The sequence below is a fragment of the Calypte anna genome, chromosome 2, assembly GCF_003957555.1.
Source record: "Calypte anna isolate BGI_N300 chromosome 2, bCalAnn1_v1.p, whole genome shotgun sequence".
NCBI classification, from domain to species: domain Eukaryota; kingdom Metazoa; phylum Chordata; class Aves; order Apodiformes; family Trochilidae; genus Calypte; species Calypte anna.
The window spans coordinates 36,756,009-36,769,948 of NC_044245.1; the positions used below are offsets into that span (position 1 = coordinate 36,756,009).

At 39.8% G+C, this 13,940-nt stretch overlaps 1 protein-coding gene and 1 long non-coding RNA gene across 5 annotated transcripts in view; one reads left to right on the forward strand and one right to left on the reverse strand.

The window, feature by feature from the left end:
- Window positions 1–9,561, reverse strand: part of SATB1 (SATB homeobox 1) — a 73,388-nt gene extending 63,827 nt beyond the window's left edge. Inside the window, exons 1-5 of one of the 4 annotated variants that reach the window (XM_030445404.1) lie at window positions 8,448–9,561; window positions 8,286–8,355; window positions 5,291–5,526; window positions 1,266–1,442; window positions 348–474 (exon numbers count right to left, since the gene is read on the reverse strand). In XM_030445404.1, coding sequence (XP_030301264.1) covers window positions 348–474; window positions 1,266–1,442; window positions 5,291–5,501 — 515 coding nt within the window. In that variant the 5' untranslated portion in view covers window positions 5,502–5,526; window positions 8,286–8,355; window positions 8,448–9,561. Of the gene's footprint in view, window positions 1–347; window positions 475–1,265; window positions 1,443–5,290; window positions 5,527–7,980; window positions 8,090–8,285; window positions 8,356–8,447 lie in introns of those variants that run through there. The other 3 variants (XM_030445407.1, XM_030445405.1, XM_030445406.1) reach the window with 3 other exon arrangements.
- Window positions 9,562–10,271: 710 nt separating this feature from the next.
- On the forward strand, window positions 10,272–11,525 carry LOC115597867. Its single transcript, XR_003987208.1, has 2 exons — window positions 10,272–10,499; window positions 11,271–11,525. It is a non-coding gene; the product is annotated as an uncharacterized LOC115597867 (long non-coding RNA).
- The last annotated feature ends 2,415 nt before the right edge of the window (window positions 11,526–13,940 follow it).

Below are 13,940 nucleotides of genomic sequence, written 5' to 3' on the forward strand. Positions count from 1 at the left end.
AGTCATTCTTTTACGAAATGCACACAGATGGTACTGTTCATGATATGCAAAAATATTTTTCTCTTAAGTAAACTTTATGTAAAATGCCTTCTTGTAATGCATCATTTAATTGACTAAAATGCAATATAGTTTTAATGAGATATCCAAAGAAAATCTATGTATCAGAGCTATAAAAGTTTTCTGCAATAGTATACTGTAAGTTAAAGAAGAATTAGAGTAACCAAAAAGGAATTTAGATTAGCCTTTGTACTTTGAGCACACAGCACAGGGGGAATTAAAGAGAAGCAGTATTAACAGTAAGAGCAGACAAGTAACAGTTCACGTCCCAGAACTGGTATGCAACTTACCTGTGTAACTGGATTTTCAGTGTGACCACATGATACACGTCTTGCAGCATGTCTGCTACTGTAGCATCAGGGGCATCTGTCACATAGGAGAGTGGAACTGGATTCCACTTCCCGACCTGGATGAGCCCTGCAGGATTTTTAATTTTTGAAGGGAGGGGAAGTGGGCAAGAAGAACAGGAAAAATTGAAAAAAAAAAAAAGTAATTTACCTGTTAATTCCTAGAGGCAAAAGAAATATCTGATTTTAACAAGACCACCACCTTTGTTTCTAGCCTCTTCAATCTGGCAAAACAAAAGAACACCCCCCCGCAAAAAAACCCCACCCACACACCACCAAGGATATGCTGCTTTATCTATGTTATTAAATTATACAAATGCTTTACAGTAGAGATTTTCTTAATATGTAGAGAAGTGTATTTTCCTAAGTTCCCTTGAATTTAATAGGACAAAATAGTTAGCATTCCTCTTAAATTAGAAAGGATTTTGCAATGCAAGGACTGAGAAAAAAAATACTTTGCAGTCTATAAAACCATCAGGAATAAAATAAAAGAAACAGAGCTGGGTATTCAGTCATAAATGCAAGTTGACTCTCAACAGTCCATCTGCTCAAATATGCTTTACACTTCCCTGTGGATCCTCAGTGGAGCAGATTATTAAGGTCAATAAGCATACTAATGATTCAGTTGAAGTATTTTTTTTTCTTTAAACAAAAAAATTAAAAAATTAAAAAATCTACCTCTACATTCCTCATAAACAAAACATTCACTAACTAAACAGAAATACATTGGAGATTAAAAAAAAAATCTGCAAGAAGTTGAAGTAGTAAAACCTGCACTGCATTCCTGAAATAAGTACTGCCCCTCCTCTAAGACCCCACAAACAAACATAATTTATCGTTCAATTTTATAATCTTATTTACCTTTTGCTTGGGCAGCAGAGCTGTGAGAATATCCAAGTGACAGCAATGCCATTTCAATCAGTTGGTTGAAAAGCATATCCTTTCTTACCAACACAAATTCTGCATGCTCCTCCTTAGAATCATACTCAATGGCATTTTCATAATGTTCCACTACACAGAAAACTGGAAGCATACTTCCTATTAGGAAAAAAAAATACATTTAATGTATTAAACTTGAGTTATAGTAGAGTAGGTGGGTCTATACAGCGTTATGTAAATAAAACCTGCACGAACAGGCAGAGGAGGCATCAAGAATCATCACAAATATTTGATAAACATACTGCCTGAGTACTTTCCCCTCACCCTCCCCCCCGAAAAACAAGAAAGTTCTACAAAACATACATCTCTCTGAAAAGCCGAAATGCAAATTCACCTTGCTTGATCAGATACAGATTAAAGAATTACCTTCTATAGAAATAACAAGGTTGAGTGAAGAGTTGATTCTCCCAGTCCTGCCTGATTTGTTGTGAGTAGCAGGCAGCAGGAGAACCTAAATACATACTGCAGATGTCTTCAGTGTGAGCCATTTTAGTCCCAGCTACATAATTTTGTTCATTAACATTAAAACTTTCTTAGTCCTGCCAAAAATATTTAATTGCCTTCAATATCAACAACAAATCACCTTGCACGTTATACACTCGCTCCGAAAAGCATACACAAGGAAACAAGGCAAAAGTTAACACTAATTCGAGCTTCATTCACCGAGTGCACTTGAGCACTACTTTCACTCGCAGCTTTAAGAAACAAATCATTAATTCAATGCTGTTTTAAGAAGTGTACCTGCGGTTCAGGCTTTTTTGTGTTGTCGTTGTTGTTGTTACATTGCTGCACTTCACACTGCACATTCCTTGTATTCATTGCTATTTTGTTATGCCTGAAAGTAATTACTAATTTCCAGTTTTGTAGCATCATACAACAAAACCTTCCTTATACGGCACAAAATAGTAAGCAGATAACCTTTTTTTTCTTTCCTTTTGACTTTTCTGGTAAGGAAACCCTCTCTTTTGACAAGACATAGAAAAGTAACAAATGACCCAAAGCTGTTTTAGGGACAAAGTCCCTCCCAGCAATCAGATTCCCAGACTTTGCAAAAATCCCTCTCAGATTCCCAGACGGGCAGGGATGACACAATGACCTCAGACCTGTGGCTTTAAGCCCCCATCTCCAGCAGCACAGGTTGTGATCTCTTAATGTCAGAAAGCAAAAGGGTTAAAAGCAGATGTACAGAGCTGTCTTGTGGCAGCCTGCCAGAGGGGTATCATCTTTAGCATAAATGATGACAAGGGTTATTTTAACAGGGCACCCAGGAACTCCAATTAGTCCTACAATGTTAATGCCTCTATAACCACTGCCCTCTAGACTTATGGAAACCTCCTAACCTGCTAAGGTGCACCAGGCATGCTGTAGTCTAAGAAGATTTACTCTTGACAACAGATAAATGCTTTAAGACTGCGTCTGTTGATTTGTGCTCTAACGTATAGCAAGAAACCATGATAAAAAAAGATACCTCTTAAGCACGTATGTTTAAACTACATCTGTTCACCAGAGAGTCAATCTCTGGCAAACAAACCCCTTCAGGCTCGCTTGGAAAAGCTTACAAACTCACTCCAGTTTGCCCAATAGGCTCAGCATGAAAGACAAGCCTAAAAGCTTGCCAATGTTTATGTAGTGCAGGAAGGAGCATTTGGGGTTTTTTTGTTGTTGTTGAGGTTTTTCTGCCTTTTTTTTCTTTTTTTTTTCTTTTTCTTTTTTTTTTAATCTACGTGAAACTGGTCAGGAAGGGAGAGAAAACCAAAGCAAAAACAGTACATGCAAATTGGTGATTTCTTCACTGGATTTAATTAAGCTGTGGAGAGCTTTCTAAACCACACAAACGCTTCATCTGCAAAAAGGTGGTGGTTTGGCTTTTTTTGTTTGTTTTTTTGTTTGGTTGGGTTTTCTCTCCCCCCTCCAGGCTCTCACAATTGATGTCTGACCCACTGCCATCTGACTCAGAGTGAGGGATCAAAATTCTTAAGTAGTTTCACCATTAATACATGGAGATTAAATGTAAACAAACCTTTATTTCAACAAACAGTGCAGATACACTCAAAACCAGCTAAAGCATATTTGTTTTGCCTTATCATTTCCTACAAATTAAGCTCTGATCAGACACAAGACTAGCAATGCACAGGTACTCTCTGCATACCAGTACACTTTTTGCCAAGTACATAGTCTCAGGAGTTGCAGTGTCCTGGAAAACCAGGTACTTCAAAACAACAAGGGAAAACCTCCTGGCCAAATTTTGATGTACAGCATAGATTATTAGAGGTGGATCCTAGTAGTGTGACACAGGTACCACCTGACTACAAATCAAGCCACTCAATCTTTTAGCAAACTGTCACTGGTGTCCTTCTGTTAATGTGAAAAATGTTATACAGGAGAGCATAATCTCAGCTGGCCGATCGCTCCTGCTAGCACTTGGCAAGACCTCCAAGTGCAGCAACTTCATAACCTTCTAGTATTAAAGGGGAGAGCACTGGTCAGTGCTTGCTGCTAAAAATACAGCATGATTTAAACCTGAAGGCAGTGTTAGAGCTTTTGCTGAAGGTTTACGAGTCTGTGTAAACAGCACGTCTGCCATAAGGAGCAGTGAAGTCTGTAGAATCCTTGTCTAAAACTGTCCTGGCATTAAAAGTTTGCTGTGCAAATATCACATAATACCAGAGACAGCTGAAATCTCCTATTTAGGAATTTATGGAACTTATATGTTTGCAGGCGTCAGAAAGTCCTTTTTATATAGCCCCACTGCTTCACTGTACAATATTAATGCACTCTGCTTGAAAAGACGTAATAAATTATATTTTTAATGCTCTTACCCTGGCTTTCTTAAGATGCATACATTCTTGGCAAACAATCAATAAATAGGGTAATCATGAGCAGAGGCCAAAGAATTTGCTGAAGTGCTGTTTTTCCATTTTTAATAGATAAAGATCTAACAATACAGACTGCTGTGTCTGTTCATTTCAGGATCAATATATTCTTTGTTTTCGCCAAACCGAGGAAAAAATAAATGATTGTACGATAAATGTTATGCATCAGACACAATGAAATTCCTCTGCCTTCTAACTTTGTGCGTTTAATAGTCTTGGTTGCATTTTGCACTTTGTTTAGCAAATGCAAGAAAAATCTGGACTGTAAGCATGCACCGATTCTACTGAGAAAAGTAGAGGCTGTTTTAAAACAAATGGCAAATTACATGCAGCATATTTTGATTTAAATTAGCAACTCTGCAGGACATGGTCAAAAAGACACATTTTGGTAAGTAGAATTTACAGATCACTGTCCATTAAAAGTATTTTCCATGCAAACAAAAACCATCCATATACAAATACCAATGATTCTAAATGTGCCTTTTCCTTGTGTAAATGTCTAATTACAGCAAACCAGCCACTGAAAAATATGACACCCAAGTTGTTCATTGTTCAATAATGAATTGTACTTAAGAAAATAAACTGTGAAGACTGACATCATAAATGACTTTTCCAATGTGATACCTAAAGATTTACACTCTCTCCTTTAAACCAACTTGCAATGGTTATGGAAATACTGCTGTCTTTCCAAGCTTGGACCATCACTAAGGCGAAATTCTGGTTTGGAGGTTCGGTATTTACTCTTACATATTATTGCATCTCTTAGCCCAACACTTACTCAAAAAAAATAATGCATTATATTACTTCTATTTCAATGTAGCAATTTTCTTTAATCGGGGCAGATAGTTTTTACCTTAACAAAAATCAGACTCCACCCTGTAAAGCAAGATGCTCCACCCAAGCATGAACCTTACATTTCCCAAAAGTGATTTATATCAGAGTTGGGAATATATAGTATTTTATAATAGAGATTTAATCCTGAAATATAAATGAAGTAGAGTCTGCAAAAGTATGCTTTCCCTCCCAAATAATAGAAATCACATTTCTCTAATACAGAATTATGAAAAGTGTTACCTTTTCTAATATTAGTTTTCATCAGGTGTCCAGAGTGTTTTAAAGGCACTCCTTGCATTTTAGTTCCTGTACTTCCAAGTCTTCCTCTTCCTAATGGGCTCCCATTCTGTTCCAAGCGCGCAATTTTGGCTGGTGGACCCTTCGGATCGCTTACATTGTTAGACATTTCTGAATGTTCTTTCCCCTGAGTTGCCTCGTTCAAATGATCCATACTCAGTCCCGCCTCTAAAGATCACCTGCCATGATTCAAAAAAAAAAAAAAAAAAATATATATATATATATGTTGCACACGTGTGCGCATATGTATACGTACGCAGCCTGCACATGTACAAAGAAAGATATATATGTAGTGTAAGATCATAAAGAAGAATAAATAACTGTTTTAACTGTAAAGAAGATGCCTTTTTTAAAAGAAACAAACATATATTCCAAAAATTACCTCATACCCCAGTTGACAGAGAGATCGCATCATAATCCAGTGGAATTATTTTTTTAAAAGCCAACTAGAGTACCTCTTTAAAAAAAATCATCAGAGATAATCTACTAAATCTGAGATAGACTAAGACTCATATAAATTATGATGATTGTCAAGGTATGTACTCTAACACAGTCATTGTTACAAATCTCACAAAAAGATCTGTTATTAATCCAGGGTGTTTATATTGTGCTAAGTGGGAGAGAGACAGAGAAAGAAGATTCCAGTGAAACATTTCTTGATCTACTTCATTTAAAAAATGGATGCACAATAGAAAGATTGTTAAAACTTTAACCAAGGGAGCAACAGATTTATTAGATATAGAATATCTACAATTCCTGCCTCCCCTCTATCTCCCCCCCCCCAAAAAAAAAAAAAAAAAAAAAAAAAAAAAAAAAAAAAGTTAGAAGAGGATTTAACATTTAACATTGTGGAAAAGCAGTGGCGGGAGATGGTTGCTTTTGAGTTTCCTAACCAATTATTATACAGAGTTTATCAACTTTTGCAAAGTTCAAAAGATGCATGTGAAATTTTTCAGATGTTCATCTTTAAGTCGTATATTGCGTTAGTTTACTGAATTAAGAAAAATAACTGTGAAGGTAGCATCACACAAACCATAATGCTGGTAAATCCCCCACAATTTCTACAGTACTTCTAAAACCCTTAAATAAAATAAAAAACCCAACCTGGGTCATGGTAAGTTACGTGCTGGTACAGCTATTTGATAGCAAAAAAAACGTAGTAATTTCAATAACAAATTAAGAGAAGGTATATGCTAGCATGCTTATATTTTCCTTTTTATAAACTTTTGAAACCTCTGTCCACGCATAACAATTCCAGTTAAATTACTAACAATCTCCCAAGCCTAGAACATAACAGAGTAAGTTTTGAAGATTTTTATCACTCATCAGAACCCATTTTGCCAAGTATTTATATAAAAATATATCTCTTTCTGAGAACAGACACATTTTTCTGGTTGTGATTTCATACATGAATACTGTTGTGATTGTTAAGCTTTTCACTCTACCTTTCTCTGACTGAGAGAGGTGCAACTTCGCTGACAATTATGTTACATATATAATATAATCACTAAGGACAGGTGACTAGACATTAATTTATGGACCTGTATTTACATTAGCAAGTACAAAAACTAATACCGAGGAAGTCATATTTATAAGGACTCGTGCAAATCTAAATACTGCTACTTTCAATTGCCTGGTAATTCAATACATTTTCTACACATTTCATAGCAAAGCTATTAGGGCCATGGGATTTATTTTTTTCTTTTTAAGGTACTTCATTGCTGTTGTTATATATGTGAATGGCAATTCTGTAAACTATCTTTTTTTTTGTTTTAACACCGTGCTGCTTTTCCCGACACGGTGAAGAAAGAGGTAATTTATTAATCTGAACGTTTACAAGCAACCTCAAGAATGCCTGTGAATAGCTGAACTTCAGAAAATCGTTATTTTTCCTCAAGCTGAAAGGTGACAGGCTAAGGTTTACCATTCATCTTGATCCCATCTGTTTTAGGTCGCCTGTCTCATTAACAGTAAATGTGTCTATTTTAGCCACTTTTTTAAAAGAAATTTTTTTACTGTATTAACTGCAGCCTAAGCAAAAAATTACAGAGCCAAAGCAATTACATGTTCCGATGTTTCTGACGATGCTAACATACTATAGGGCTGCTTTTCTGAGATTGGTCTCTCTCAAGAATAAGAGGATTAACAAGGGAAAAAAAAAAAAAAAAGAAAAAAAAAAGGGGGGGGGGAGGAAGAGCATAAAACAACAGCAAGAAAAAAGCCTCGAACAAGAAAAACCTTGTCACTTTTGGCAACTTCAGAAGTACTCTAAGGCACTAAGGCTCTTTGCTACAAAAAGTATCTAGTCATCATGAGTCAGAATCGCACTACATCATGTACAGTGAATAAAAGTGATAGATCACAGTTTAGTTAATATACTGACAACAACCAAAACACCCGATGGGTCATTTTTGCTTGGCCTGAGAATACCCACCCATCGGCATCCTTTCACCGCTTAGTCATCTTGTAAAAAGCTTTACGTTACAAAGCAAAATTACATGCACATAAAACACCTAATTTACTCATTTAAACTCCATGCCCAAGGCTAAAGTTCACCGAAACCTCAGTTTGGAATAGTGATGAGCAACAACCAGCGTGGCCTGCCCAGGGAGAGGATTGCAAGGAAGAACTACCATCTCCGCCGGTTCCAGGCCAAGAGTTTCCCTCGGGTTTCGCATTTAGACATCTTTCACAACTACAAGTTTTCATCACAGGCATTGAGAGCAGAGCACGATTTCACGGCGCAGTTTCCCAGAGACGGCGCACACGTACGGGCACACCGCGCAATTTCTGAATGAGAGTCGGTGCGGCATCTCCTTTTTGTCGCGATGTAACGCCGCCGCTATTATATTATTTCTTTTTCTCCTCCTGAATCAGCCCCCTCCCCATGCCTTTTCCCCTCCTCTTCCCTCCCTCCCCCATAAAAACCCGTAATCACATTTGAGAGAGGCTCCGCACTTATCCGTTCCATATGGCTCTCACAATCCAGGCCAAGCTTTCCCTGTGACCTTTTAAAGAGACAAAGAAGCAAAGTACTTATCTAGAAACAGAAACACTGCAGTTTTCTGAGTGAAATTAGCAAAACCGACCCGAAACTCACCACTTCAAAACTTGACAGCATATAAATAACAAAAACAAAGGAGGTTTCCTTTGCAGCCCGAGCTCTTGAAGAGGAAGAAGTTCAAGACTGATGTTTTCTAGGTCCCCCCCTTTTTGGAGAGAGGGAGATGGGGGGGGGTAGTGGGGGGGGGGGGGGGGGGGGGGAGCAGACCTGAGGACTACTTCCCCTAATATTCTCTTATTTTTTGCTTTTTTTTTTTTTTCTCCTTGTTGCTATTTTCCTCTAGGCGGGGAGGGGCAAAAATAGATAGCGAGAAACAGAGTAGCCATGAGCAAAAGCGGCAATGGACAAAAAATACAGGCTAAATATCTTTTGAGAGAGCCAGTTTTCGAGGTTTAGCAACGGAAGAAGGAGCCGAAGATCAAATTGATCAGACAAGTGTAAAGCTCAAAACGAGAAATTCATAATAAAAAATAAAGTAGCAGATTTAAATTGAAGTGGAGGGTGACTTAAGTCTAGTTATCCTCTCAAAAATAAAACCACTGCGTGCAGGAGCAAGTGAGAAAGAGGACTATTTAAAAAAAAAAAAAAAAAAAAAAAAAAAAAGGTAAAGCAAAAAAAAAAAAAAAGCAGCTTTTCTATCCAGTGTGAAGAGCAGAAAGTCTACTTCTAGGTTGTCACTTACACTATTATTCTCCAATAGGCACCCAGAGGAGCAGCACACAGAAGGAGCCCGCTCCCCTCCCCCTCCGCAAAAATACACACCGTAACAGCCCCCAAACTTTCTGCGGAAACCTCAGCCCCAGAGATCGCTACTGGAGATTAAAAAAAAAAAAAAACAAAAAAACCCCAACATAAAAAAAAAAGTGTGGAGAAAATTGCAGGAAAAGGCACTAAAATGCCACTTTTAATCTCGCCTTTGCGGCGAGGAAAGAAAAAAAAAAAAAAAAAAAAAAAACAGAGAGGACCTGTCTCCTCTCATTTACCGGGGGCTGTTGTGCGGGGGGTGAGGGAGGGGGGAAGAGGGAGCGAGAGAGGAGGGGAGAGAGAAAAAGAGGGGAGGAAGGAAACACAACAAGGCACACCACCAGCACTACAAAAAGTGACGAGGTCTCACTCCCTCCGAGTCCAAAACCGGGAGAAATTACAATTCAAAAAACAAACAAACAAACAAACAAAAAACAACCCCTTAACCCTCTCTACTGAAAAAAAAAAAAAGCAAAAAAGCAAAAAAAAAAGCGCCAAACAAACAAAAAAAAAATTGGTTCTGCTTCTGCCAAGGAAAAAAAAATCAAATAGAAAATCTGGGAACTCCGAGAAGAGTTACTCGCAAGAAGGGGTAAAAAATATAAAATAGAAAGGTTGCAAAAAGCCAACAGCAACAACAAAAACCAAGCCGGCAAAAAACCCCAATAATAATTGAGAAAGAATATTAATGGTAGGCTTTTTTTTTTTTTTGGCTTTTTTTTTTTTTTTTAATTCTCCTTTTCCCTGTCTGGCTTACTATGGTTGTTATTTAGGCCGGTTTGGTGGTTGTTGCTGGATGTTACATGGATATATGTATGTATGTATGTCTGTGTGTGTGTGTATGTGTGTGTCCCCGGACGGAGCTGCCTCGCTGTGCTCTCTCTCTCTCCTCTCTTCCCCCCCCACCCCCCCCTCCCCTCTTTCCCTCTCTCTGTTTCTGTCCCCATTAAATTATTAGTTGACTCATCACTACTCCTCCTCCTGCTGCTGCTGCCGCCGCCGCCGTCCCCTGCTCAGAGCCTCCTCTCCGCTACCGCTCGCTGCCGCCGCTGCCGCTGCTTCTTCTTCCTCCTCCTCATTTTAATACAAAATAACACCGAGGCCACCGGCTTTTTTTTTTTTTTTTTCCGTTTTTTTTTTTTTTTTTTTTTTTTTTTAGCCCGAAACGGGAGGAGAACGTAGCCTCCCTGCTGCTGCCCAGAGCCCTTCCCCGGCGGCCCCGGATCATCCGACGCGTCCTGGGAGAGAGAGAGAGAAAGTGGCAGCGGCAGAGGAGGAGGAGGAGGTGGTGGTGGTGGTGAAGGAGAGAGGCGTGGGGGAGGGGAGGCCGGCAGCGGGGTTGAGGTGTGTGTGTGTGTGTGTGTGCGCGCGGGGGGGGAAGGTTGGTTCGTGAGAAGAGAGGTGGCAAAGGGGGACCGCAGTGAGGAGCGGTGAGGGGGCGCCGGGCCGGCCCGAGGAAGGCGGGGGAGGGGTCGGAGGTGGGGGGGTGGCTGCCGCCGGTAGGTGAGCGAGGGGGGGTCCGGGGGAAGAGGGCGTGCGGCTTCCGGGCGCGCACGAATTTGCAGCCATCTGGGTGCGGGTGAGGCGGCCCTGCCTGCGCCGCGCACAATGCCCGCCGCCCCCGCGCAGGCAGCGCGCCCCCTGCGCGCATGCACATGGCAGATGGGGGCCTAGCGGCGACGGGGGCGAGGCGGCGGGAGCAGGGTGAGGGGGGCAGCAAGGAGGGAAGGAGGGAGAGAGAGGGGAGGGGGGGGTAGAAGAAACAGAAGACGAAGAGGAGGAGGGGCGGGAGGTGAAGGCTGAACAATATCCTGCCGGCGCTGCCAAGCGCAGCTCCCGCCCCTCTGCGCGGAGGCTGCGCGGTTCGGGCCGCGGCTGGCAGGTGCACGGCGGCGTCGGCAGCACCGCGCTGCAGAGCAGGTTTTCCGCGCCGAGGAGGGGAGGAGCGGAGCGGAGCTGGCGGCAGCCGCCCCCCCGCAGCCGCAGGTGGGAGAAGCCCCCCAGAGGCAGGAGGCCGCCTGGGGAGAGGGAAGTTTGTCGTCTCCGCTCCCCCCACGCTATCAACAGAGGTGAAAGGAAAGCACTGAGCACATTCTTTTCTTTTTTTTTTAACAGGCGCCAAAGGCTGAGTGAGACGGTCCCCGTTCAGGGGAGGGCATCACCCACAAGATGAGGGTGAGTTGGTGGGTGCTGCCCTTTTGCTCTTCAGGAGCCAAATCGTCCAGCAACGTACCCCTGGTAACCCCAGTAATAAATCACTCCGTGGTCCTAAAGGGGAAATAACTGCAGCCCCACCACGGTGCGGGACGTCCCCAAACTGTCCCTGCTGGATCCTGGTCTGCAGGGCGGGACCGAAAGCCACCGGTAAAAGGTGAAAAGGAAAAAGTGATAACGTATTGACAAAAATAAATTAACTGTGAGACAGACATAACTTTTTCCCATCAGGCACTTGGAAAAAAAAGTAACCCGACTAGACAAACCTGAAAGCAACAAGTTTGTACAAGCTTCTAGATAAGAGAAAAATTAAGCTTCTGTATTGATAAAATGTGCAGTGTTTGAATATACTGTGTCTAAAAAGAAAGTTGCATCACCAGCCAAAGGAGACATGAACTATTGCATAGCCGGAGACACGGGAAAAATATTTAGGGTTGTAACTTTTTAAAAACAAAACCAAGAAAACCAAAGAGCAAGAAACCGCACCATACAAACTTGAAGCAGCAAAAAAAGTAAGAAAGTGAGGAGACTAACACCAGTACTAGAAAACATACAGTATCATGGCCTCTGAACAAAGAAATCAATAATTCTATGATGAGAAAAAATTATCACTACTCATATGTTACTATAAAACAAGGGGAGCCCATCAAGACTAGGTAAGGCAACCTGATGTTTACTGAAAAAAGCAGAAACAGCATACAGGGAATGCTGAAAAATGGTAATAGGGTGAAATACATGAAATATTTCTCATACTCAGCAATGTACAAAATAGATTATAAACTCAGAAGCAAAGAAATGCAAGGCTGGAAAATGAATACACTGTTACATACTACTATTATTCAAAGTGGAACAAGTGGAGGTGGCCAACACAAGAAACAGAGAGGTTCCAGATATGTTGCATGTCCTCAAAAGGATTACTAAAAGTATTAAGATTATTATGACAGATTATTACTGAGAGTGCTGAGAGGTAAAAAATTCAAGAAATATGTTTCACAAAGAAAAACAAGGGATAAGATATGATCAAGGGATAACTATCTAATGGGTTGTTTATATAGAAACAAATCTTTTTCCAGTAAGAAGGTTAATATTATTCAGCCTCTCCACAAAAGGAAAAAAAAAAAAAAAAAAAGAGAGAATAAGAATATTTCCTAATATGTTTGAATACTTGGAAGGAAATGGTGTTAACTACTTCTAATTCAAACTTTGCAGAAACAGTTGAAAGTATCAATGTTGTATAATTTTTCACCCTTCTCAGGAAAGCTTGATACAGTAAACTTTAGCACTAAGCAAGGCCAACCATTAAAGAAGAAAATCATGAAGGATGAGAGACTTTGAGCTGGCAGTATGCTACTTTCAGTATGAGGGAGGAAAAGGACAGTTCAGATAATTTGAGAGATGCAGAGCTGATTAGAATAGAGCAGATATTTTAAAACGTGATTTGGAACAAGATTTGGGACTAAATCCCCACCTTACAGAAATTATTACCAAATATGACATTAAGAACTCCCCACAAAAAAACAACAACAAAAAAGATTAAAATTTGTTTTAAAATAACTTGTGCCTTGGTGTTCACAATCCATGGTTTAAAAAACCTTGAAATGTTCAGATTAAAACAATGTGATTAATCTAAAAAGCAGAGACAGTGAATTAAAGGAGCAGGGAGATAACAATCTGATAATACAGGAGCACAGAAGGCCTAATAATGATATTATTATGCACACTAACCAAACACTGACAAACAAATACTCTGTTAATTATATAATCATGCATATGTTTCCTATGCTTGAGATAAATGATTATGGAAAATAACTCTCTTCTTGAAAATGCATATATGTACTAAACCTTATAAACTCCCTACAACATGGATTAATCTAATTCCTGTACATCACTTATGCCTAGTAAAGTATTTACTACAGGCTTAGAAGGCTGAGCAGGAAACCCTTGCTTTGAGGAGAAAGCAAGAATTACCGAAGGCTGCTGTGTATAGACAACAATCAGATGTCTCTTATCAATACCAAACTACTTGGAGTAAATTCAAGATACAGATATCTGATTTTCATTTGACCTGTTCCAATCTGCACTTCACATTTGTCAACTGTGATATTAAAATGCTCCACTAGAATAAAGATATTTATAATAAAAACATATATAAAGTACGGAAGATGAATAGATATTGTCATGGATACATATGCAGGCAATCATTTAAACATGCAGCAATAGTAGCACCACATTTTTCATACTTCTAGTCAACACAGAGCAGACAAATATATGCTTAATAAAGCTTATTAATCCTTAATAAAGTTGTTGCACTGTGTTTATGATATATAAATGCAATTTGCACCAGGTTGTGTTGAAATAAGGCAGATACTTAACAAGTTGGACTGTGTTTTTTCAGCCCCATGGTGAATTAACTCTCAAGCAGCAGTCTCAGTAGCTGCAAAACAAAACAAATTCTCCAGTGTGGCATGCTGCCTCGGTGCCTCCTAAGGTCTCTAGTCCAATCTTTTCTTGTTCAAAATAAATTAGGAAATATGGGCCCAAATCTTGAGGCTTGGCTCCTGTGCAACACAA